Here is a 26,540-nt window from a genome sequence, read left to right as displayed (position 1 = left end):
CGGGGATCCGCTTGTAGATGCCGCTCCGTAATGGATCTGCCCGACGCGTTTCAAAGATCCATATGCTTCTCTTCAGGGGCTTTAAAGGAAGCGGTGTACGCAACCGCTAACCCTCTTCTCTATTTTCCATATGATACACCCACCAATGGGAGGCTCAAATGAGACTGTGTATTATGGGAAGTGCGGTGCGGAAAGTACACAATCAAGTGCTGTATGGGCCCCGCAAGTGGGTCCGTCCTCGATCCCGTGTACGGCTGCTGTTTCACTTCTGTGACCCCCAAGTATGACGGAGTGGTGAATACTCCGCGGCTGGACGGCCGCGTATAAATTGTCGCTCCAAGGTTGTCCACCTTTGAGTAGCACACGAGCAGCAGCTTGATTTATGTGTAGGTGAGGACGGGGATCCGCTTGTAGATGCCGCTCCATAATGGATCTGCCTGACGCGTTTCGAAGCTCCATATGCTTCTCTTCAGGGCTTTAAAAGAAGTGGTGTACGCAACCGCTAACCCACTTCTCCATTTTCCATATGACACACCCACCAATGGGAGGCTCAAATGAGACTGTGTATTATGGGAAGTGTGGTGCGGAAAGCACACAATCAAGTCCTGTACGGACCCCGCAAGTGGGCCCGTCCTCGATCCCGTGTACGGCTGCTGTTTTACTTCCATGACCCCCAAGGATGACGGGGTGGTGAATACTCCGCGGCTGGACAGCCGCGTATAAATTGTCGCTCCAAGGTTGTCCACCTTTGAGTAGCACACAAGAAGCAGCTTGATTTATGTGTAGGTGAGGACGGGGATCCGCTTGTAGATGCCGCTCCGTAATGGATCTGCCCGACGCGTTTCGAAGCTCCATATGCTTCTCTTCAGGGGCTTTAAAAGAAGCGGTGTTCGCAACCGCTAACCCACTTCTCCATTTTCCATATGACACACCCACCAATGGGAGGCTCAAATGAGACTGTGTATTATGGGAAGTACGGTGCTGAAAGCACACAATCAAGTCCAGTATGGACCCCGCAAGTAGGCCCGTCCTTGATCCCGTGTACGGCTGCTGTTTCATTTCCGTGACCCCCAAGGATGACGGGGTGGTGCATACTCCGCGGCTGGACGGCCGCGTATAAATTGTCGCTCCAAGGTTGTCCACCTTTGAGTAGCACACGAGCAGCAGCTTGATTTATGTGTAGGTGAGGACGGGGATCCGCTTGTAGATGCCGCTCCATAATGGATCTGCCTGACGCGTTTCGAAGCTCCATATGCTTCTCTTCAGTGGCTTTAAAGGAAGCGGTGTACGCAACCGCTAACCAACTTCTCCATTTTCCATATGACACACCCACCAGTGGGAGGCTCAAATGAGACTGTGCATTATGGGAAGTGCGGTACGGAAAGCACACAATCAAGTCCTGTATGGACCCCGCAAGTGGGCCCGTCCTCGATCCCGTGTACGGCTGCTGTTACACTTCTGTGACCCCCAAGGATGACGGGGTGGTGAATACTCCGCGGCTGGATGGCCGCGTATAAATTGTCACTCCAAGGTTGTCCACCTTTGAGTAGCACACGAGCAGCAGCTTGATTTATGTGTAGGTGAGGACGGGGATCAGCTTGTAGATGCTGCTCCGTAATGGATCTGCCCGACGCGTTTCGAAGCTCCATATGCTTCTCTTCAGGGCTTTAAAAGAAGTGGTGTACGCAACCGCTAACCCACTTCTCCATTTTCCATATGACACACCCACCAATGGGAGGCTCAAATGAGACTGTGTATTATGGGAAGTGTGGTGCGGAAAGCACACAATCAAGTCCTGTACGGACCCCGCAAGTGGGCCCGTCCTCGATCCAGTGTACGGCTGCTGTTTTACTTCCGTGACCCCCAAGGATCACGGGGTGGTGAATACTCTGTGGCTGGACAGCCGCATATAAATTGTCGCTCCAAGGTTGTCTACCTTTGAGTAGCACACAAGAAGCAGCTTGATTTATGTGTAGGTGAAAACGGGGATCCGCTTGTAGATGCCGCTCCATAATGGATCTGCCCGACGCGTTTCGAAGCTCCATATGCTTCTCTTCAGGGGCTTTAAAAGAAGCGGTGTTCGCAAACGCTAACCCACTTCTCCAATTTCCATATGACACACCCACCAATGGGAGGCTCAAATGAGACTGTGTATTATGGGAAGTACGGTGCTGAAAGCACACAATCAAGTCCAGTATGGACCCCGCAAGTAGGCCCGTCCTTGATCCCGTGTACGGCTGCTGTTTCATTTCCGTGACCCCCAAGGATGACGGGGTGGTGCATACTCCGCAGCTCGATGGCCTCGTATAAATTGTCGCTCCAAGGTTGTCCACCTTTGAGTAGCACACGAGCAGCAGCTTGATTTATGTGTAGGTGAGGACGGGGATCCGCTTGTAGATGCCGCTCCATAATGGATCTGCCTGACGCGTTTCGAAGCTCCATATGCTTCTCTTCAGGGGCTTAAAAGGAAGCGGTGTACGCAACCGCTAACCAACTTCTCCATTTTCCATATGACACACCCACCATTGGGAGGCTCAAATGAGACTGTGTATTATGGGAAGTGCGGTGCGGAAAGCACACAATTAAGTCCTGTATGGACCCCACAAGTGGGCCCGTCCTCGATCCCTTGTACGGCTGCTGTTTCACTTCTGTGACCCCCAAGGATGACAGAGTGTCGCATACTTCGCGGCTGGACGGCCGCGTATAAATTGTCGCTCCAAGGTTGTCCACCTTTGAGTAGCAGACGAGCAGCAGCTTGATTTATGTGTAGGTGAGGACAGGGATCTGCTTGTAGATGGCGCTCCATAATGAATCTGCCCGACGCGTTTCGAAGCTCCATATGCTTCTCTTCAGGGGCTTTAAAAGGAGCGGTGTACGCAACCGCTAACCCACTTCTCCATTTTCCATATGACACACCCACCAATGGGAGGCTCAAATGAGAGTGTGTATTATGGGAAGTGCGGTGCGGAAAGCACACAATCAAGTCCTGTATGGACCCCACAAGTGGGCCCGTCCTCGATCCCGTGTACGGCTGCTGTTTCACTTCTGTGACCCCCAAGGATGACGGGGTGGTGCATACTCCGTGGCTGGACGGCCGCGTATAAATTGTCGCTCCAAGGTTGTCCACCTTTGAGTAGCACATGAGCAGCAGCTTGATTTATGTGTAGGTGAGGACGGGGATCCGCTTGTAGATGCCGCTCCGTAATGGATCTGCGCGAAGCGTTTCAAAGCTCCATATGCTTCTCTTCCGAAGCTTTAAAGGAAGCAGTGCACGCAACCGCTAACCCACTTCTCCATTTTCCATATGACACACCCACCAATGGGAGGCTCAAATGAGACTGTGTATTATGGGAAGTGCGGTGCGGAAAGCACACAATCAAGTCCTGTATGGACCCCGCAAGTGGGCCCGTCCTCGATCCCGTGTACGGCTGCTGTTTCACTTCCGTGACCCCCAAGGATGACGGGGTGGTGCATACTCCGCAGCTGGACGGCCGCGTATAAATTGTCGCTCCAAGATTGTCCACCTTTGAGTAGCACACGAGCAGCAGCTTGATTTATGTGTAGGTGAGGACAGGGATCCGCTTGTAGATGCCCTCCGTAATGGATCTGCCCGAGCGTTTGAGTAGCACACGAACAGCAGCTTGATTTATGTGTAGGTGAGGACGGGGATCCGCTTGTAGATGCCGCTCCGTAATGGATCTGCCCGACGCATTTCGAAGCTCCATATGCTTCTCTTCAGGGGCTTTAAAAGAAGCGTGTACGCAACCGCTAACCCACTTCTCCATTTTCCATATGACACACCCACCAATGGGAGGCTCAAATGAGACTGTGTATTATGGGAAGTGCGGTGCGGAAAGCACACAATCAAGTCCTGTATGGACCCCGCAAGTGGGCCCGTCCTCGATCCTGTGTACGGCTGCTGTTTCACTTCTGTGACCCCCAAGGATGACGGGGTGGTGCATACTCCGCGGCTGGACGGGCGCGTATAAATTGTCACTCCAAGATTGTCCACCTTTGAGTAGCACACAAGAAGCAGCTTGATTTATGTGTAGGTGAAAACGGGGATCCGCTTGTAGATGCCGCTCCATAATGGATCTGCCCGACGCGTTTCGAAGCTCCATATGCTTCTCTTCAGGGGCTTTAAAAGAAGCGGTGTTCGCAACCGCTAACCCACTTCTCCAATTTCCATATGACACACCCACCAATGGGAGGCTCAAATGAGACTGTGTATTATGGGAAGTACGGTGCGGAAAGCACACAATCAAGTCCTGTATGGACCCCGCAAGTGGGCCCGTCCTCGATCCCGTGTACGGCTGCTGTTTCATTTCCGTGACCCCCAAGGATGACGGGGTGGTGCATACTCCGCGGCTCGACGGCCTCGTATAAATTGTCGCTCCAAGGTTGTCCACCTTTGAGTAGCACACGAGCAGCAGCTTGATTTATGTGTAGGTGAGGACGGGGATCCGCTTGTAGATGCCGCTCCATAATGGATCTGCCTGACGCGTTTCGAAGCTCCATATGCTTCTCTTCAGGGGCTTAAAAGGAAGCGGTGTACGCAACCGCTAACCAACTTCTTCCATTTTCCATGAGACTGTGTATTATGGGAAGTGCGGTGCGGAAAGCACACAATTAAGTCCTGTATGGACCCCACAACTGGGCCAGTCCTCGATCCCGTGTACGGCTGCTGTTTCACTTCCGTGACCCCCAAGGATGGCGGGGTGGTGCATACTCCGCGGGTGGACGGCCGCGTATAAATTGTCGCTCCAAGGTTGTCCACCTTTGAGTAGCACACGAGCAGCAGCTTGATTTATGTGTAGGTGAGGACGGGGATCCGCTTGTAGATGCCGCTCCGTAATGGATCTGCCCGACGCATTTCGAAGCTCCATATGCTTCTCTTCAGGGGCTTTAAAGGAAGCGGTGTACGCAACCGCTAACCCACTTCTCCATTTTCTATATGACACACCCACCAATGGGAGGCTCAAATGAGACTGTGCATTATGGGAAGTGTGGTGCGGAAAGCACACAATCAAGTCCTGTATGGACCCCGCAAGTGGGCCCGTCCTCGATCCCGTGTATGGCTGCTGTTTCTCTTCCGTGACCCCCAAGGATGACGGGGTGGTGCATACTCTGTGGCTGGACGGACACGTATAAATTGTCGCTCCAAGGTGGTCCACCTTTGAGTAGCACACAAGTGTGAGAAGTTGGCCTGGTATATAATGCTCACTAATTCTTAGTGATCACTTTGTACCATGCCAAGCAACCCTTATGATGATTGGTTGTAATTCAACCTTGTAGACCAGTTATCCTAGTGGTAACGTGGACAAAGCAGTCTTAGGCTAAACTCTGAAAGGCATGTGAAGCCAGCTGTATTACCATACACAACCCCCTTGAATACCAAATGAAAGGGACACCACACAGATATATATTGAAAATATATATTGATTTATTAACTATAAAATCCCCTGGACTCTTTATGAGCACAGAAGCACAAGCGTTAAATCACAAGACAGTTTAAAATACACAAAAGTTGCACAATATGGATGAGCCCTAGGGGCCACCTAAACCATATACTAAGAAAGTGGTATAAGAGATACCAATCAGAACGGAAACAGGCCTAGGGCCTTGGGAATCGCTGGAGCTATTCGAGACTAGCAATGATTAAGTCGGGAAAGGCCCGCGGGACTCGGGTGCAGTGTCTAAAGTGCACGCACTTTCCAATGTAAAGTCTATGGTGCGTAAAAAGTACAAAGTTAGATAGTTTGGAACCTTCCGAGTGACCTAGAACGTTGAAACTTAAGACACAGGCCCTTGAGATGGTTACCAGTGTAGGAACACTGGCGGAGCTGAGTTACCTCACCCACAGGAAGCGGGTGCACAGGGTCGAAGTAGTGTCGGGTTTCGTCACGCTGGTCGATGGTGCTTGGAGCTGAAGATGCTGCAGGCGGCTCGATGTGAAGAGTTCCGGTGGATCCAATGATGGATCTGAAGTTGTGAAGACCTGAAAGCAGAGGGGACAATGTTCAAAGTCACTAGCCAGTGACTACCGTGGAACCAGATTGGAACCAGGCGATGCTGGGTGCAAACAGGCGTTGTCAGGTAGCTTCTCTCTGCAGCCACGTGGACACCGGGGGTCGAAGACGTCCAGGCGGCAAAGCAGATGTCGAGTTGCTGGTTGGTGCCTGTGTTCACAGGGTGGCCACTCCTGGCCACAAGGGAGATTCTCTTCAGTCTTCTGAGCAGCAGAATGTCGAAGTCCAGTCTTCTTCTTTCTTTAAAGTTGATTCAGGATGATCTGAGTTGCATTGGCACTGCTCCCACTCTTATTCGAATCTGGTGGGTGGATCTTCTGCTAGGTCCCTCCCTATGGGTGGGACCAGGAAGGGGGGCGGTTACACCCCCTTTCCTTTGTCCAGGTCACACTGGAGCTGGGGCTGGGATGCCCCAGAACCGGTTTGACCGGATTATGCAAGGGGAAGCCTTGTGCTCCCCAGGCACTGTCTTGTTTCTTTCAAACCTCCCTGCTACAATCCACTATCTCCTGTCTGGGGTGGTGTGACACCTCCCTCCGACAGGAAAGCCTTTGTCCAGGCCTCCTCTGCTGAGTTTCGGTCAGCAGCAGGAGGTCAGACATGTGTCTGTGGCAGAAGCATCCATTTTGTGGATCTGAGGCTCTGGTTAACTTTAACCGGGGTTAAGGCTACACACATGTCGTGTCCCTCTAGAAGGGTGGAATGCTATCCCCGTCAACAGAACTGTCGAGGGGATAGTATTCCAATTCGTATGACACCTTACTCGACATGTTTTGATAAAGCCAAACCAGAGATAGCATTTAACCGCGAGGATTATAATGCACTTAAGAGTATATGGTATGGCAATATCCCGGAACAGCTTAGGGAGTGGTTCCCGACAGCTGCAGACAGGCTCAGCTCATGCTAGAGCACCATCTCACATATTTCCAAGCACTCTGCCTCCAGGATTGAAGAGGCCTTCCATAGTAGTGGCTGATAGGAACATATGTGTCCAGTTTAAGGGTAGATATAGGGATACTATATCTAAGTAAGAGGTGATTACACCAACTTACCCCAGCTGAGTGATCAGCCAGTTGTGTCAAATATGGAGGCCAGGCCAGGTGTGGCACAATAAATGCTGCAGCCCCTGGTAGGCCTTGGAAACACCTATGCCCTGGGTACCTATGGTACACTGTTACAGGGGCCTATAAGGTGAACCAGTTCCAATTGTGTATGCACCTAAAGTACATGGAGTCCATTTTAAGGAGAGAGCAATCAGCCTGGGGCCCTGAATAGCAGGATCCCAGGCCAACTATGTCAAAAACCAGCTAAACACCAGGCAAAAAGTTTGGGGGTAACCATAGTCAGATATCCACCTTCCTACAACAAGCAGCAGCTTGATTTATGTGTAGGTGAGGACGGGGATCCGCTTGTAGATGCCGCTCCGTAATGGATCTGCTCGACGCATTTCGAAGCTCCATATGCTTCTCTTCAGGGGCTTCAAAGGAAGCGGTGTACGCAACCGCTAACCCACTTCTCCATTTTCCATATGACACACCCACCAATGGGAGGCTCAAATGAGATTGTGTATTATGGGAAGTGCGGTGCGGAAAGCACACAATCAAGTCCTGTATGGACCCCGCAAGTGGGCCCGTCCTCAATCCCGTGTACGGCTGCTGTTTCACTTCCGTGACCCCCAAGGATGATGGGGTGGTGCATACTCCGCGGCTGGATGGCCCCGTATAAATTGTCGCTCCAAGGTTGTCCACCTTTGAGTAGCACACGAGCAGCAGCTTGATTTATGTGTAGGTGAGGACGGGGATCCGCTTGTAGGTGCTGCTCCGTAATGGATCTGCTCGACGCGTTTCGAAGCTCCATATGCTTCTCTTCAGGGGCTTCAAAGGAAGCGGTGTACACAACCGCTAACCCACTTCTCCATTTTCCATATGACACACCCACCAATGGGAGGCTCAAATGAGACTGTGTATTATGGGAAGTGCGGTGTGGAAAGCACACAATCAAGTCCTGTATGGACCCCGCAAGTGGGCCCGTCCTCAATCCCGTGTACGGCTGCTGTTTCACTTCCGTGACCCCCAAGGATGACGGGGTGGTGGATACTCCGCGGCTGGACGGCCGCGTATAAATTGTCGCTCCAAGGTTGTCCACCTTTGAGTAGCACATGAGCAGCAGCTTGATTTATGTGTAGGAGAGGACGGGGATCCGCTCGTAGGTGCCGCTCCGTAATGGATCTGTCCGACGCGTTTCGAAGCTCCATATGCTTCTCTTCAGGGGCTTTAAAGGAAGCGGTGTACGCAACCGCTAACCCACTTCTCCATTTTCCATATGACACACCCACCAATGGAAGGCTCAAATGAGACCGTGTATTATGGGAAGTGCGGTGCGGAAAGCACACAATCAAGTCCTGTATGGACCCCGTATGGTGGTGCTGAGATATTCAAATGTGTTGTAGGTGAAGGAATCTGTTTCACCCACATTGATGTGTTTCTTGTGGATAATGGCGATGCCTCCACCGCGAAAGTCCTTCTGGTCTCTCTTGATGATTGAGAACCCTTGTGAGACTTGTGAGTCCATGATTGGGTTGGAGGATTCATTTAGCAATGTTTCCATGATGAATGCAATGTTGTAGTTCAGGATGGCTTCTGCTAGTACTGTTCCATGCTTGGTTGCAGATCTGGAGTTAATGAGCATGTATTTGGTTTCTTTGCAGATCTTAAGAGCTTGAGGGGAAAACGACAGGAGTATATAGATGAGGTGCGTTGGTGGCCTGGTCGTTCCCGTTCATGTGGGATTTTTCCTTAGGCCTGTGATCACCTGAATTTTAGGGGAGGGGTTGATTCTATTAGGAGTCAGGTTGTAAGATTTGGCAAGCTTGTCGACTTGGCTCAGAGACATTGTGGCTCTCATTCTTTTTGGCCTCTGAGCAGTGCTGTTGTGGGACAGCTGTGTGTCTGTGTTCTGGTTCGATTAAGGTGTTGTCCGTTGCTGCCTGTAAGGGGGGGATGAGGGTGAAAGGCAGGAGTTGAATACCTATTAGGCTCATTGTGATAATGTGTAGACCTTGTAACATTTTTATTGTCAGTTTTTTCATGTGAGTTAGTCACTTCCTTATCTTCAACGTGGATTTTGGATTTCTTGAGGAGGGGGTGGGAGTTCTTTTTTTTTTAATTTGTTTTTATTGCCACAGTACTAACGTCAGAGCAATACAATCATCAGTGAAGTAGTGTGGCTCACTGGTTAGAGGCGGCAGACCCGAGAGCAGAGGACGGCCCGGGACCAGGGTTCGATTCCCGGCGCGGCAGGTTTCTGGACCAGGGTCAGCGGACTCGATAATTCTCTCGCCTCGGTGCCCATTCTGATCAGCGATCACACTCGGCAACTCTGGGCATTAGCTTGCCTCATCTTCACTAACGGCCCCACCAGACCGCCGGGGATGCCTGGTCTCACCCTGGAGATACCTATTAAGGGACCATCTCTCAGGGAAGCCAGGAAGGGTTTCGCAGTGGTCGAAGCGCCTTGGGACCCTACGGGTAAGTAGTGTGCTATATAAATGCCAATACATCAGTATAGCCTCATTGTGCATTATAACATCTCTCCATACATAATTGCGAAAATATGCTGTGATTTTTGTTACATCTAGCGTACTTTTCACTGTGAAACTGCAACGATCCCCTAACCCCCCTCCCCCCTTGGCACTCATAGTACATACATAATTAAATAGTTTCAGGTAATGTCTTGCAGGTGAAGTCTCTGAACTGCAGATTAACTGGAATGTCTCTTTTTCCATCCTCCTGACTTTTATAGCATATATGCAATGTGGTACATAGTAAATAAAACTATGTCCTGCTTTGTGAAGGGTTCATGTGTGTAACATTATTCATGCACATACTAGTGTCACCAGGTCGTAATCTCCCGTTGACATGTACTGGCGCCTAGAAGCACTATTTGACCTCACTCGGTGTGGGTCGAGGAGTGGGTTTCAAACTCTCCCAATATCGCGTGCCAGTCTAGGGAAATGTATCCAAACGTGGAAACCCAATTTACCCTTGTAGGCTTGGGCGGTCAGTGATCAAGATAAAGAGTAGCTACAAGGGATTTTGTTTAGAATCTTACTCAATTATTTTTAGATTCTTGGTTCTAGCAATAGAACCCAACGTATCCTCAGGATAACTTAATGACTTTGTTAGACGCTTTTATCAAACGACAATACATTCATTATTGACAAAATTAAAAAAGAGTAAAAAAGGCACACAGCAAGGAAGGGTATTATGTTAAAAAGAATTATTTATCTTGATATAAATCACAAAGAAAAATGGGGATACAGGTTGAGCAAATCTATACAAAGACTATTATGAAGAGCAACAAATATACATTCAAATGACAATTCATAACAGTAAAATCAACTCCAAAAAATATACATAAGGAAACCAAATACACAAATATATCTAGGTGTCCTATGGCAGAAATGCCTGAGGAGATGATATTTAGGTTGACGTTTCGGTCTTTTTAGGCTGTCGTCAACAAGACCATCATCAGGACTCTTAGTAATCCTCTCAGGTATGATGAAAATTAATTACATCGGTATTCTTGCTTTAATCTGTTTTTAATACAAGCCCAAGACTTACAATCGAATATGTATTTTTCCAGAGTGCATTAAAAAACCACCTCAGAGTGAAACACGATCCATTACCTTAAGAACGTTTATATTCTCTGGCCCTCTCAAGTGAGTGTAACAAATCTTCCAGTCTCTGAAATTTATATGCGACTAGCTTAAAACATTAATAAACAGAATAAGACTTGTAAATAACAATATGAGCCAACTCAAGTAGCTTACGTGAATCTATTTGACAACGTATGTTTTTTAGTTTTAAGGTCCATCAATAGGATGTGACGCACACAGCACTTTAGCTAGGGTGAGAAAAAATGTATCCTAGGTGGATGTATTTGTTTTGTTACCACATTAATGAATTGTATTTAATTGTATGTCATTTTTTGTACAGGGGGTTTAACATAATACCCTTCCTTGCTGTGTGCCTTTTTTACTCTTTTTTAATTTTGTCAATAATGAATGTATTGTCGTTTGATAAAAGCGTCTAACAAAGTCATTAAGTTATCCTGAGGATACGTTGGGTTCTATTGCTAGAACCAAGAATCCAAAAATAATTGAGTAAGATTCTAAACAAAATCCCTTGTAGCTACTCTTTATCTTGATCAGTCTAGGGAAATGTGCGTCTTTCTCAGGCCTCTACGTTCCTCCCTTTGTAATTCTGCACCTTCTGCCTTCCCCATCTCAGTACCTCTCCGCGCCAGGTCTCTATATCAGGTGGCCTGGCTGATTTCCATTTCATCGTTATTGCCCTTTTTGCTAGTACCATAGCCAAATCTGCAAATCTGGTGGCTACACTCTTTTTCTTTTCTGTGTGGCCTAAACGCAGAACTCCATATAACAAGGATGTGTACGGCCTGCCCGGCGCCACCGCCTCTAGTATCTCCTGTACCTCCCCCCAGTATCGACCGAGCTTGGGGCAGACCCATTGCATATGTATTAGGCCTGCATCATCCAGCCGCATCTAGTGCAGTTATGCGCTGCTTCTGGGAACATTGCGTGTAATCTGTGTGGAGTGAGGTAGGCTCTGTGGACTATCATCAACTGTATATATTTAAATTTAGGGTTCCGTGCCACTCTTTTGGGGTATTTCAACACTCTTTCCCACTCTTTGTCTCTGAGGGCCCTGCCTGCGTCCGCCTCCCAGCGGGATCGGAGGGGCTGTAAGGAGACTGCCCTTACCTAGACGTATCCCATTTGTAAGCCATTTCGTCAGGTGACTGCCTGTCCCCATTACATATTGCATTGTGAGTAACGTGTTTGTGTCTGGTTCCGTTCCGGTTGTCGCCCAATGTGTGGTGATATAATGCGCTATCTGCGCATGTGTTAGAAACAGGGCTCTTGGGGTGTGGTGTAAATGAGTGAAGTCCGTATATGTCAGTAGCTTCCCATCAGAGAAAAATCTCCGACCTGTAGTACTCCTACATCGTGCCACAGTTTCAGCCTACGTTCCGTGAGTGTGCCTGTTCCCAGGGGTATACCCAGTAGTGGTATTGTGGGTGCGTACGTGGAGGTTTTGTCCGTGTATTTCTCCAGTATTTTAGTGCCAGTCTGAGTAACGGCGGGGTACTGTCCGGTATTTTAGCTCGTGGGAGAAGTAAACTATGTATGGTTCCTCTAGCTCTGTCAGCATCAGACATGTCAAGTTCATGCAGGTTACATCCCGCTAACCAATATGCCAGCCATTGCAACTGGCATGCATAACTATATGCGTTCAGATCCGGGACTCCCATACCTCCCCAGTCCGTCAGCAGCTGCAATTTTGCTAGACTAATACGTCGCCTGCCTGTGCCCCACACTAGTTCCATCAAAACCGCATTTAAAGCCTTAAAAAATGGGGGGGGAGGGGGTTTGGAATGGTAGGTTCATGAAGTAATATATAAGCCTGGGCAGTACTACCATTTTCGAGATCGTAACTCTACCTGCCACTGAGAGCGGCAACGTCGTCCAAAAACGTACCTGCGTCCGTAGAGCACTAAGAGCCCTCCCCAGGTTACCCTCTAAGAGGTCCTGTGAGCGTCTATAAATCTGAATACCCAGATATTTAAAAGTCTCAGGGCAATCTGGAAGTTGTATGGTGGAAACTGCAAGTGATCGTCCGCAAGGGGCCTGTGGAAATAGTATCCATAGGACTTATTTTCATTGATTGTGAGGCCCGAAAGCTTCTGGAAATCACTGAATAGTTCTGGCAGTGGCGTCAAGGGGCCCGACACATCTTTAAGAAATAATAATATATCATCCGCATAGGCAGAGATGACATGACGAGTGTTGAGACTGGTTATTCCTCTATGTGTCGCCACTGTCTGTGCCTTCGTTAGTAAGTGTTCTAAGGCGATGATAAAGAGCAGGGGTGACAGTGGGCATCCTTGTCTGGTGCCTCTCGCTATTGCGAACTGCTCCGAAACACACGCGTTGGTTCTGACTCTCGCTGTAGGGCCGTGATAGAGCAACCTCACCCATGTTATATATTCCTCAGGAATGCCAAATTTGGACAACACTGCAAACATGTAATCCCACCTCAGGGAGTCGAAGGCTTGCCTAAGGTCTAGGGAGATACACCCTTCGTTTACTCCCTCTCTACCTTGCGGTATCATCAGCTGGCTCAACCTCCGTAAATTCAGTGCGGTGCTCCTCCCCGGGACAAATGCGTTCTGGTCCGGATGAATGATATCCGCGACACATTGAGATAGTCTCGTTGCCAGTAGTTTACTGAGAATTTTATAATCCGTATTCAGTAAGGATAATGGCCTATAATTCTCTAGCTGTAGGGCATCTCTACCCGGCTTCAGTAAGGATACTATTATCGCCTGCAATGTCGAGTCTGGCAATGCGCTACCCGCCAGAGCCTCCCTATATGAGGGGGTGGGAGTTACACTTTATGTTGTACTGGGCAAGGTAGTCCCGGATCAGATAGTGTATGTCGGTGGGAGTGGGATTCGAGATGTTGGTGTGAGTGCGATTAGGGATGAAATTTAGTTTTTGGTTGTTAATGACGGGTCTGGGGGGTGACTATTGTAGGCCCCTTTAAAATGGGGTCGTCAGCGAAGTGGTGAGCGAAGAAGGTAGTTAGTTGTAGTTAGGGGCATGGGCATTTTCGTTCGATGTTCCAAGAGGTCAGAGGAGAAGGGGAGTGGGGTGGAGATGTTGCTTGTAAGGTGTGGTGGTAGTCAGAGGAATTGATGAGTTGTTGGGTGGGGTTAGTGGTTATATTCTGAGCTGAGCTGGTATTCTGAGCTGGACTGGTGATTGTGTTGGTAAGTGAGTAGATCCAACTTTGCACACAAGGGGTAGTGGTGTGGCCCAGTGAACTATCAGGTACAGCGGGTTCAGCACCAGGAGGCGTGAAGGCAGGATGAGGTGTGAGGGAGGGAGTACAGTTTGTGGTGTGTGTCGTGTGTGTTTCATTGAGGGTAGGTTGAGTGGTGAGGGAAGGAGTAGGGTATGCAGTGTGATTCGTGCATGTTGCAATTTGTGTAGTGTCCTGTGGGGGACTGAGACTTGGGAGTTAGGAGATTTGCGCCATTGATATGCTGCTTTCTATTGTAGGGAATAAGGATTCAAAGGTGAGTATATTTGGCATCGCTGGCTTATTTCATGATGGTTTCGGTAGCATCACATTTGAACTTTGGTGAGAAGGATATTGTTAATTTACAGCAATATTCAATGTTAGTGGTTTTGGTTATGTGCAAGTATTTTGTTAGGGCTATGTTCCATTTTGCAGGCCGGGTAGTGTAAAAAATGGGATCTGTTCTCTTGATGCCTTTTGAGAGGTTGTGATAGATATCAGCGATGAGCAATTCGGGGAATTGTTCAATCAGTTTCTGTTTGAGATTTTTTGCCACTATGGTAGAAAAGTTGGGGGATGGTAATGGAGAAGGAGTTTCGACTGTGAGGTTTCAGGAAGGAGGGCAGTGCAGACATGGAAGGTGCTGGGGAGGTCTGCATCATAGTGGTTCTTTTTGGAGTAGAGGTGGCATTATATTGGTCCATACAAGGTCATAGTGAGCTGTTGATTATGACTATTTACAGGTCAGAAGATCCATGATGGTCCATGATGATCCAGAAAAAACTATGTGAAATACCGAAACGTTGAAAAAATCCCAATAATTGTACTATTTATAAGAATGTTTTATATTATCTCTGTCTAATGGTGTTATATTTTTCTGTTTTTGTGTTAATTATTTGTGTAATATCATGTTGTGTTCATTTGGTGCTACTCTGTTCTCATTGACCCCCCCCCCCCCCCTACAAAATCCTAGAAAATATATTTACATATGTTTGGAAAATTGTCTGGTTTAGCCCGCTGATGTTCTGTGATTTTGATATAAAATATTGTAAGAATGAAGAATTACTATAATTATGTGGTACAGTTCGAAACACTTGTAGAGAGCAGTGAAATCCTTAGGGAACCTTAGATATGTACGTGTGATTAATGCAACCCACAAATTGAGTAGCCCCCTTTTCTTGTGTTTATTTTAATATGCATTATTTCACTAAGCATGCACTAAGCATCTGTTGCCATGGTATTCCTACGGTGGGAGGAACAGACTAATTAGACAATGACAATCAAGTAGAATGTTGAAAGAAAAAAGAAATTACCCTGGGCAATGCTTGTTCAAGCTTTGATACTACTTGGCTGGCAGACACGGGGCAACTTGATATTTCAGCTGTTTTTTGCATCCATGTTTCCAAAATTTAACCTATAATTCTGTTTTTCTTCTCATCATTTGAGGTTTAATTAGTTGAAAATGGGTGATAAATTTAAAGATGTTCTGAATAGTGCACCCTAAAATATGCCTTGGCCGTGGCCCCAATAATCTTTCAAATAACCCTGCTTGCACATACATTGCCTTCAAGTGTATTGATCAAGTTGCAGTAAACTAAAATATTGCAAGGCAATGATACTCAACATAGTTTAGCAATAGATGGAAAATAACATAGAAGTGATTAATAGAATAATGTCTGAGTCCTGAACTATGTAAATAACGCTCTCTATAGTTAAAAAATTCTGTCATATTTTCAGAAAACACAGAGTTATGCACTCTTCTGTCTCTTACCGTTTTCATCATTGACCACATAGGCAAGGAAATGAGGTTCAGTTATAGAAACGAGAAAAATTGAATGGGATAAGAGAGGAAACAGAGACACTGGACTCCACCACTCTGACTTCTCACTTTGCTGGGCTTTCTGTCTGGAAGATGTACCAGGTATCTAAAGGCAATAATAGGTATCTTTATGTTACAAGTGGGGTAGCGTGGTGCAGAGCGGGCGGGCCAAACTCCAGGGGACATGTGCAAAGCATCCACACAGCACACGCAGGCGACATGCAAGGCACACTACAAAAAGAGACTACACCAGTTTAGGTGAAAAACAGCATATGTATTATGCACAACACAGCAAGAAGTAATCACAGGGGTGAACACGGCGCCAACTGGCACCCGGTAGTCATGTACAGAAGGGGACTATTTACAGGGCAGGGCCACTCGGGCCGCTGCTAAAACCATCACAAGAGTATGTGGAATAAACGTAGGTGCAAGGAATAGATGTAGAGTCCAGCAGCTGTAGCTTTAGGGGAAAAACCCTTTCAGCATGGCTGTAACAACATTAGCACCACAGTATTGTCATACGGCCTAAACCTGGGGCATAAATAACATTAGCATGACGCATTAGGCAGGAACAACCCATTATATTCAACACAACAAAGGGGAGAGGGCCGTTACTGTTTAAACTCCACTACCCCAGGCCCCCAAACAAATTCAAATGTTCACGCAAGAGGGGTGTGTAGAGTACACACTAAACATAACCAAGGAAAATTTCTCAGTTTAGAAAAACTGCCCTCACTCACATACCGAAGTATGTGACATGCTTCATCATAGGGCCTGCTACAAACGCCCTGGTGTAGCCACATCCAGGGCGAAGCATTAGGGAGGGGGAAAAATAATAAATTCCACGCTACAAGACGTAGAACCAAATAATATCAACACATACAACGAGTAACACAAAATGAGGTGAAAAGCGTGTGCAAAACACCCTGTGACTGGAACTGATAGTGCGACAAAAAAGTGCAGTATAAGGAAGTGATTAAAACTGATTAAGGGTGCCAATAGAAAGAATTACTTTATTCAATACAACTTGGTACCCCTACCAGGATTAAAAATAAGAAAAGGATGGGAGATGTCTTAAGGAGAAAGTGAAGTTCCTCAAGACTTCCATCCTACCACTGCTGAAGTCAACATCCCATTAGCATTAATAATGAACGTAGAGCAGCCTGTACCTACTGGCAAGGTCAGGAACTTAGCCGTGCCTCACGATAGGCCTCAATCGCTGTTTGAGCAGGCCTGAAACAGCAACCCCTCAACACCTCCTTAGACATAGAGATACAAGCTTTGCAGACTCATTGGCCAGCGACACCTTAAATCAGGCCTCTTATGCATTCAACCTTCTTAGTATTAGGTATAAACAGGCGAGCACCAAAACATGTCTGTCAGGGAAAATCACATGATTGTGAATATACCATCCCAAGACATCACTTACATTAGGCATACCCACATTAGCAGGACCTTGGGCATACCATTAGCATAAACATCACATTATGCCTCTTAACAGCAGAGCAGACACAGTAGCACTTGGAACATTGTGCCTTATCATTGGGCATCAGTCACCTTCTGCATTTGCATGAAAAACACAACGGCATAAACATGTGAGCATAGGGGCCTATTATGCACAACAACCTTCAGTGTAAGGCCATATACCTATTTGCATAAATCCTGGGGCATCTCATTGGGTAATAATCATAGCGTGGGCTCTCAGTAGACCCTGACATAAGCAGGGGGCGTCCCAATAGGCATAACCCTTATTATCATAAATGCATGGGTGCGGGAGGCCTGGAATAGAACATCATTGCATGTCAATAGGCTGAATGGCAGGAACCCCTCTAGGTAGCCAATCTGGGGCAATACTGTCACTAGGCATTAATCACAATGTGCATAGATCAGCTTCACTGAATTGGACATCAGCATAAACCTTAGCAGCACTGCAATAAGCATAAAAACGTTAGCATTGACACATTAGCATAAATGCACTAGGATCACCACATTAGCGTAAGTCACATTAGAAGGGGGCTTAAAACATTAACAGCCATGCAGTCATTGAGGGAGAGCGGTGTACATTATAAGTGCCATCAGCCTTGCAGGTTAGCCTATGGCGCCACAGCGCCTGGGGAAAATGGAGTCTCTCTTCTGGACTCTACAATTAAGAGTGCCCAATTAAGAGTGCCCTACAATGTTGAAGCTGCCCACTGTCAACCAAGCAGGCAGGGTGGAATCCCACACGCCAGATTAAGGGTTCCACCAAAGGACATAGCGCCCACGCTCCTCTCTCCTCACTGGCCATGTTATGTTATGTTATGTTAAATTTAGCTTATAAAGCGCACGTACGCCCGTAGGCTTCATGGCGCTGTAGGAAGTTTTCAGAGCATAACACAACAACAGGAGGACCACTTAGAACATCTAGGGATAGGCTTCTCTAAAAAGCCAGGTCTTAAAGGCTAGTCTGAAGGCTAGAATATCTTCGTGCGCCCTTAAAGAAGCTGGCAAGGAGTTCCAGAGGGATGCAGCAAGAAAATGAAAGGAGCTGCCGCCCTGACGTTGTTTCCTAACAACCGGCACAGTGAGCAAGTTTTTGTGACCAGAACGGAGGTTGCGGGAGGGAGTGTATCTGGCAAGCAGGTTGATGATGAATTTGGGGCCTTTGCTTTGTAATGCCCTAAAAATAATGCAGCCGGTTTTAAAAGCCACCCTCTGGGCTACCGGCAGCCAATGCAGGTCTGCCAGGCCTGGCCTGATGGACTGCCATTTAGGAAGCCCGCAGATCAGCCTGGCCGCCTGATTTTGAACCAGCTGCAGCCTCTTGAGCTGCCCGGCTGGAAGGCCCAAATATAAACTATTTGAGTAGTCCAGCCTAGACAGCACAAGGGCGATGGTCACCTGTATCAGGGCAGAATGGGTTAGGAAATGGGCAATCTTTCTAATCTTGCGCAGCTGAAAGAAGCATGCGGAGACAACTGACCCTACCTGGCTTTTCAAGGAGAGGTCTTCACTGAAGGTGACTCCAAGGCTCTTAACCGTGTGGGATTTGGAGGGGGGATTTCCCATCTCCGGAGGCCAGAATTGAGGTCCCCAGCTGAGTTCGCTCTTCCCAGGCAAGATCAATTCAGTCTTGCCTGGGTTAAGTTTTAGGTGGTTAAGACCCATCCATCTCTGGATATGAGCCATGACCTCCCTAAACTCAGTGACAGCATCCGACGACCCCAGGGGGAAAACCAATTGCAGATCATCTGCGTAATTGAAGATCCACACTTTGAATTTCCTCAAGGAGTACAAAAGGGGACGCAGGTACAAATTAAATAAAAGGGGAGACAGGGATGAGCCTTGGGGGACACCGCAATCGTTCTTAATTCTAGGGGCTGTGAAGGTGCCCAGTCTCACTGCTTGAGTCCGGTCGGACAGGAATGATTCCACCCAGCTCAGGGCAGTACCTCTAAGGCCTGCCTGCTCGACACGGCCGACCAAAATAGTGTGGTCGACCGTGTCGAATGCAGCAGACAGGTCAAGAAGCACCAGTGCCTGGTGGACATCCCTGTCCGCATTGCACCGAAGTGTATTCTGGACTGCCAGGGTTACCGTCTCGGTCGAATGGCCTGGACGGAACCCAGCTTGATTTGGCTCCAGAAATCCAGTGGTTTCCACAAAGTTGGAAAGGCAATTGGAGACGTGAGCCTCCAATATCTTGGATAGGAACGGCAACAGGGATATAGGACGATAGTTTGATGAGTCCTGAGGGTCCAGACCTGGTTTCTTAATTAGAGGGATTAGCAAAGCGTGTTTAAAGCCAGTGGGTACCCTGCCCTGGGTCAGTGATTTATTTAGTAGGGGTAAAATACCCTGAGGGATAGTCCGACCGATTTCCGAAAAGATGTGGGGGGGGCAGATGTCGTTAGGGGATCCGGACTTTACCCTCGTCAAAAGTGAGGAAAAGGTTTTACCATCAATGGCCGGGAAGGTATCTAATACAGAGGGATTGTAAAAAACGTCATCCAGAGGAAGTGACGTTGGGGAGTTAGCAATGCTCGATTTGATAGTGACAATTTTTTCTCTGAAAAAATTATTCAGGGAGTCACATAGCTTCTGCGTAGGAGCTATTGAAGGGGCTGTCCTGTCGTTGTCACAGAGTTCATTAACTATATTAAAAATATCTTTGGACTTGTTAGATGACGATAAAATTTTTGTGGAGAAGTAATTAAGTTTGTGTTGTTTTAAAATTTTTTGATAACTTTTCCTAGTGACGCAGAAGGTTTCCCTATCCTGTGAAGAGTAGGTGGCTCTCCACTGTCTTTCTTTCTGTCGTACCCCTAATTTAAGTGCTCTAAGTTCTTGAGTGAACCATTTGTGGGCATCATTGCCTCTGATGTTAGGTAAGTATACAGAGGGGGCGAACAGATCTGCTGCGTGGAGAAGCCAGGAGGACAGTGCCCTCTCATCAACCTCCAGATCTTCGTCTAATGGGGGAAGGGTGTTGTTCAGCGTGTCCATGAACCCGGAGCGGTCCATGGATTTCCATTTGCGGAACTCTTTACCCATGGGAGGTTTGGCCATCTGCATATCGCGCTTGGGCAGTACAGTGCTAGAGTGCAGGCAGGGGGAGGGTACAGGAAGTCCACATGGATGGCTCATGAGGCACTAGGTCCCACCAGCAGACTCAGGGACAACAGGTTGCACTCCTCACCTCCTTCTGGGCTTAGTCAAAGGTGCTCCTTGGCAGTCACTCAAAGCGCTATCCTTTTCCAGGCGCTAGGGAGCAGTCAAGGCTCAGGTGTAGTATTCACAAGGCGCTAGGGCAGGAGAGCAGGCAGTGCTAGACCAGGTCATCGGTCAGTGGGTACTCATCAGTACAGGACAGCAGCTCCTCGGAACCATCATCCCCTGCAACGTGGCACTCCTCCTGGTACAGCAGTCTGAACTCCAGCAGCGGGGTTTCACTGGCCCTGTGGACAGTGGGGGGGGGGTACAGATGGGTTCAGCGGCCCACACAGGCCCATGCGGCTGCACCCCCTGGCAGCAGGTCCCCTCGCTCTCAAGTCCATGCTCTGACTGAGCACATGGCATCTCTACTGCTCTACAAATACCAGAAAGACTGGAAGCTTCTAGAAGGTCCCTGGCAGTTCCAGCCTCAACTGCCTCTGTGGGGAGTATAGAGCACCTTGTCACTTCAAACACTAGACCGCTAACCCACCTCAGTCAGGCGGCACAAGCAGACAGAAATGGCCTCCATTTTAAAAGTGACATTTTACAAAGTAACCTGATATGAAAGTACTGTATTTAACTCAAGAATGGGTATACCTTAGTGATAGTGTTTTGTAACCAACTCTCTGTACTTTGATGTGGAACTTGTTATACTGAAGCTAAACATTCAAAAGAGATGAGCACCTTAAGTATATGTTCATCAACACTTCTCTGTGGGAGTTAGATAACTACCTCAAGGTTTGCCACTATGCACTGTGTGGAAGATGAGTTTTAGTTTTTACTTAAGTTTAGTATGACTGCAAGGTAATTAGCAAACATTAATATCTGTCATTAGTATTATTAGCAATCTGAATACCTTATTCATAATCCTGTATGCAATATAGTGCTGACTTAAGAATCCCTCCTGTCCGTTACAGTGTATGTTAAATGTTCAGGATTCAAGGTTCAGGTTAAAAGTTTGATTTTAATTCACAACACGACTCCAATATACCTCTCTGTATTCCCAATGCCCCAGAAAAACTCATAGGAAGCGACTTTTCTTTGCAAGACACAATATAAATCTTAATAACAAGGTCTTGGCTGCTGCTACATAGTATAGTTTCACAATTGCCTAGCAAAGGGAGATGTACTTAGATATCCAGGATGGGCACCACATCTCCAAACTATACGAGAGTTCAAGGCCGGCTGAAAAATATACTTTGTGGCCGGGAGCAGTTGCAATAGTGATTTCTCAATATACACAGAGCCTGTCTTCAGGCAGTGCTGACTCTCTGCAAGGAGAGTCAGTCTTCCGTTTCCTGAGATGGACTCTTCACAAGCAGGTTTGGAGTATCGCTTCTCCTCACCCGCTGAGACTTAAGCTGTAAGCCGCTCCTCTTGCCTTGCTTCATGAAATGTAGAAGCTGAAATTATCGTCTTCCAAGCAAACCATGGTTCCTCAGCATTAATTGGGCTGTTATTAGTAACAGAAAGTTACTCATGGCTATTGCAAGCTTTATTAATAGTAATGTCTTTGTGCACTTCTTTATCTGTGCCACCCATTTTACTGTGCTATCTGTTCCAGTCATGCAGGTAGCCCATTTCTTCTAAAGATAGGTGACCAATCATAATGTTAATGCTGTCTAATGTCTGTTAAAGCTGATAACTTATCATGTATAGATTTGTGATGTTGCGCGATAGCGAAGGTCCACCCCAGCTATGCTCACCCACTGTTATTTTCTACCTCTGTTGGTGGTGCTGTTTTTGGGAAAACTAAAATAAATGTTATAAAAAAATAAAAGATAGGTTACCAATATGACTTACTCTTGGCATTTATTCAACTGTGTTTAGACACTATACTACCAATATGTACACCAAATAGTCAGAACTTTCAGAACTTTACACAGGAGCATGGATGTGTCATAGAGTTAACCTAAGCTCCTAGAATGGGATCTGCCATTTTTTATTCTTTTTGGCGGTTTATGCAAGTTTGCCAATCTTAATGGGTGTCTGAGATAACTTATCCATTCCCCGCTTGTCGCTATTATGTTTCTTCTGCTAGCGGAAACCTTACGTGCAGTTGATGTGTCTTATTTTTTGTGATAAAGGGGGTTTGCAAGTAAAAGACTTCTCACTTGCACAGACTTTCCTGGAGTTATGTACTCATGTAGTCAACTTTACCACAGCTCAACTGCATTGACTGTGGGTTTATTTTGTCAGGGCTAATATTGCTCTATACTAGAATATTTGATTTACTTTTATGTTTGTTCATGACAGATGGAGCAGTTTTATTGTTTAATTATAATATTTTCTATTTCAGTTTTCGCGTAAAATGAAGGTAAATACCTTAGATTATAAATCATTGTTATTATAATGTTCATTAAACGAGTCATGTTATTTATTAGGGATTTACTTTGTGTGCTTAGAAGAGTGTTATTTTTCCAAAATTTTCCATCGCTAAATTCTGGAATAAAGGCAGTGCTATCAACCACCTTTCTAGTTAGTGACTTATGCTTTCTAAATCCTACCCCACTCATACTAAGCCTTAAAGCCTGCTGCAGAGGGCTAATCTGGTTGTTGAAAGCCCTGATCCTGAATTATAGGCCTGAGCGGCGGGCAAGGGTCTATAATGAGGGAGAGGACCTTCAAGAACTGGTATGGCCGGATACAGAAGGGCTATAAGGCAATTGGAACATTGCACCCACTGGGGGTAAAATTTTCTAAATTAAAAAGTTAGAAACATAAAGCCAAACATTTGAATGTTGGAGCTCAGGGCTTATACCAGCCATTATAAGCCCGAGCTACTCTATTTTCTTCCATGAAGCTCTCAACATTCCATTGTTCTAATACCTCATATTTCACTCGGTGTGCGCTCTCTACTCCCTGTTCCATGCAAGCTTGAAAGGCATGGTAAGGAAAATTGGGAGACAGGAACTTTCTTCTCACCTTATTTCAAGAGAAAGCACGATTTCCCAGGCTGTGCAAGTGTATATGAAAATACTCTCCATTACGTTGTGCATATAATTATACCCAGATTTCCTCACATTTCTCAATGGAAAACATACATAATTAAGGTGCACTTACCTTATGATTATTGCTAGTTACTATTTCTAAAATGATCTCAATCCAAATCAGCAAAATATTCCTCATTATTGACCCCTTTTTATCAATAACTTTGCAACATCTTCACAGCATACTGTATGCTGGCCCTCGACTCTCCACATGCCTATATATGTATGTAATTCATAGAGTGCTCTATTGCACATCTCACCTTGGTGCTAATCATGTTTTAATATATGGATGTCTTGTACAGTGTTCCTAAACTTGAATCTAGACTTAAACATGCCCAAGAAATACATAAAAATAAATTAAAACGTTTATGAATCATAATTCTTGTGCATTGTTAGTCATTTCAAAGGTGATGTAAAGAATGTGATGTCATTGTGTGGAGAAACCAGATGCCTCATTTGAAATAGTTTGAAGTAGTAATTTAATGTCGGTTACATACTAATGCTAATGTCGCAATAATTAATTTATATACTATTTAGAAAGCCCCAGGAAGTGACAGAGGAATTTATTAATCAATTCAACGCTGCCAAGGATCCCGAGGAGCAAGAACGATTTCTTGATCTTGCTGGGAAATTACTAAACAGATCCAAGGTAATGTAGTGGCATTCCTTTGGAATTCAATGCATGTAACATGTTTCTTTGGTTTGTAAGAATGCTAGGTAATAGAAATGTACAATAATTCCTGAGAAAGTCCTATACATTTTAGGGATAACATTGAGTGTGCTGTCTGAGAGTGCCTTTTGCTGAGGCAGTCTTTGTTGCTTCCTTATGTCAGTGGTTATCTTGGTGCTGTTGGAGATCAGCTAGTTTGCTTACCAGTAACCTGCACTGTTGCATGCAATTGTCCTTTTCAAATTATATTAATTAGCTGTTTGGGGTGAATCGTCTGAATACCACTGGAATAAAGATTTTTCTTCTTAATAAGTTTCAAAATTGAATAACATGTACACATTTTCTGTGAACGTATGTAGCCTTCTGTGAGCTCAACACATTTTACATATGGAGATAGAACTAATCAGTCCTCAGGTTGGTGAGAAAAATCATGTGAGGAAAAATAATGGGACTTCATGAGAAGAAATTGCTGTAAAGAACTCTAACTTTTCTGCATGCCCCTCTTTGGTTGCTTTGGACATTTGGGGGTAGATTCCGATTCAGGAAAAACCGCTCTGAATAGCCGTTCAGAGTGTTTTTCCCGTACGAATCGTACCCTGCAACGTCCCCCGTACGTACGATGTAGTACGATTCCCTCCCAATGCAGTTCCCCATACGAATCGTACCAGGAACCGTATGACTCGTATTCCCATACGAATCGCCGCTGGAACACGCAGCAAGCGACGTTTGGACGTTTCAACGCAGGTTTTCCCGACCCAGCAAGTACGATCTGTGTTGGGTACGCACCGTCTGACCCTTTTTCTACGGGAGCTGAAAACTACAGTAAAAGCAGAGTTCACCTCAAAACAGGTACGGAACGGCCCTCCCGAGTAAGGTGCGTACACCCCATGATCGCAGGGGTACATTGCATACCCCTGCGATCATGGGGGGTATGCACCGTACCCGGTGATCATGGGGTGTATGCACCGTACCCCTTGTTTGCTGGGTGTACGGCACATACACCCTGCGATCGCAGGGTTACGGGCGTACACCCCATGATCGCGGGCGTACGCACCGTATCCCTGCGATCATGGGGTGTACGCACCGTACGGTGTGTATGTGATTGTGTGCTTTTCCGTACAAATCGTCCTTACCTGACGTGGACCGTACGAATCAGGTCCTCATCTCCCGGTCCGGATCGTACTCGTCGGGTCGTACGGCATGTTTACGGATCGTACAGTTCACTGTGCGGATCCGTGTCGTACGGTTTCAGCCTTGCAATTTGTACGGTTTGCGACGATTCGGACGGATTGATGGGAAACGTATCGTACTACGCAATTCGGACGGACGTGTACGATTCGTACGGCGAGCGCTCCGGATACGATTCGGATGGACGCTTTTTTTCCCGAATCGGAATCGACCCCTAGGAGTTTTGATATCTGCTTTGGCTATGGTGCACTACAGAGCTCCACACACACATATGCTCTGTTAAATTTGACAGACTTTTATTTCAAAATAGCCATAAATGTCAATCTGGTAAAATAATTGTCTGTGCGCAGGAATCATGCACAGTGGCACATAGTGCAGATGTCTGGTGTGTTTAGCAAAGAAATGTTGTATTCCCTTTCATTGTAGATATAACTAGATTACTTGTTTTCCCAGAGCCTGGGCTGAGGGACATCATCTCAATACATATAAGACATTTAAGCCTTAAAACTGTAGCTTTTATTGAAAAAGAGTGATCAGAACAAAGGTTGCAACATATTGGTAACCAGATATGATAAATTCAGTAATGCCATTCGATCTTTATTACTTATTACCCTTCTAATAGTTTGACAAAACGAAATATCTTCTGCATGAGCTCTGTTGAACATATTGCTATAACACACATATATCTCTCTGGCATCGCACGAGTTCAAGTTCTTTATTCAAAATTTGGAACTCAAAAGAGGTCCAAATGAAAAATTAACATTATGATACAATTATGCACAATCTGCACAATATTTAAAAATGGTACATTCAATGCAAATGTAAGAAACATTTAAAAATGATTAAACAAAATATTTCATTGAGTGGAGAGAACATTCAATGGTGGGCTTAAACTAACAGTTGAGCGTTGTATTTTACAAGCAAGGGTCTCAGAAATGTACAATGTAAAGGAAGCAATGTAGGACATACAAAAAATACATGATTCAAATCCTGAATAGCAAGATTACAAAAATTACAGAGTCCTTCAACCGAGCTGGACTTTTCCCATGAGGCACAGGGTCAAGACTGATTTGCATATGGCTGGGTCTAAAATTGAGTGTTGATGTGAGCTAAAGAACGATGATGGATTCAACCCAGATCTGTGTCAAGGAAGGTCTATAGCCAAGTGACAAAATCAAAATATGTTTATGTGGAGATCATGGTTGATATAGCTTACATATGAGATTGAGAATGGAAAGTCCAACTATATATAGATAATCT

At 46.2% G+C, this 26,540-nt stretch overlaps 1 protein-coding gene across 1 annotated transcript in view; it reads left to right on the top strand.

Moving 5' to 3' along the window:
- Positions 1-26,540, top strand: part of TMEM232 (transmembrane protein 232) — an 843,610-nt gene that overhangs the window by 238,789 nt on the left and 578,281 nt on the right. Inside the window, exon 3 of the mRNA XM_086963014.1 lies at positions 23,960-24,071. Within this exon, the coding sequence (XP_086819140.1) occupies positions 23,960-24,071 (112 nt within the window). The remainder of the gene's footprint in view (positions 1-23,959; positions 24,072-26,540) is intronic.

Source organism: Lissotriton vulgaris, chromosome 3_1 (assembly GCF_964263255.1).
Source record: "Lissotriton vulgaris chromosome 3_1, aLisVul1.2, whole genome shotgun sequence".
Classification (NCBI taxonomy): domain Eukaryota; kingdom Metazoa; phylum Chordata; class Amphibia; order Caudata; family Salamandridae; genus Lissotriton; species Lissotriton vulgaris.
The sequence above is the reverse complement of the archived record's forward strand: the minus strand, read 5'-3'. Positions and strand labels throughout refer to the sequence as shown.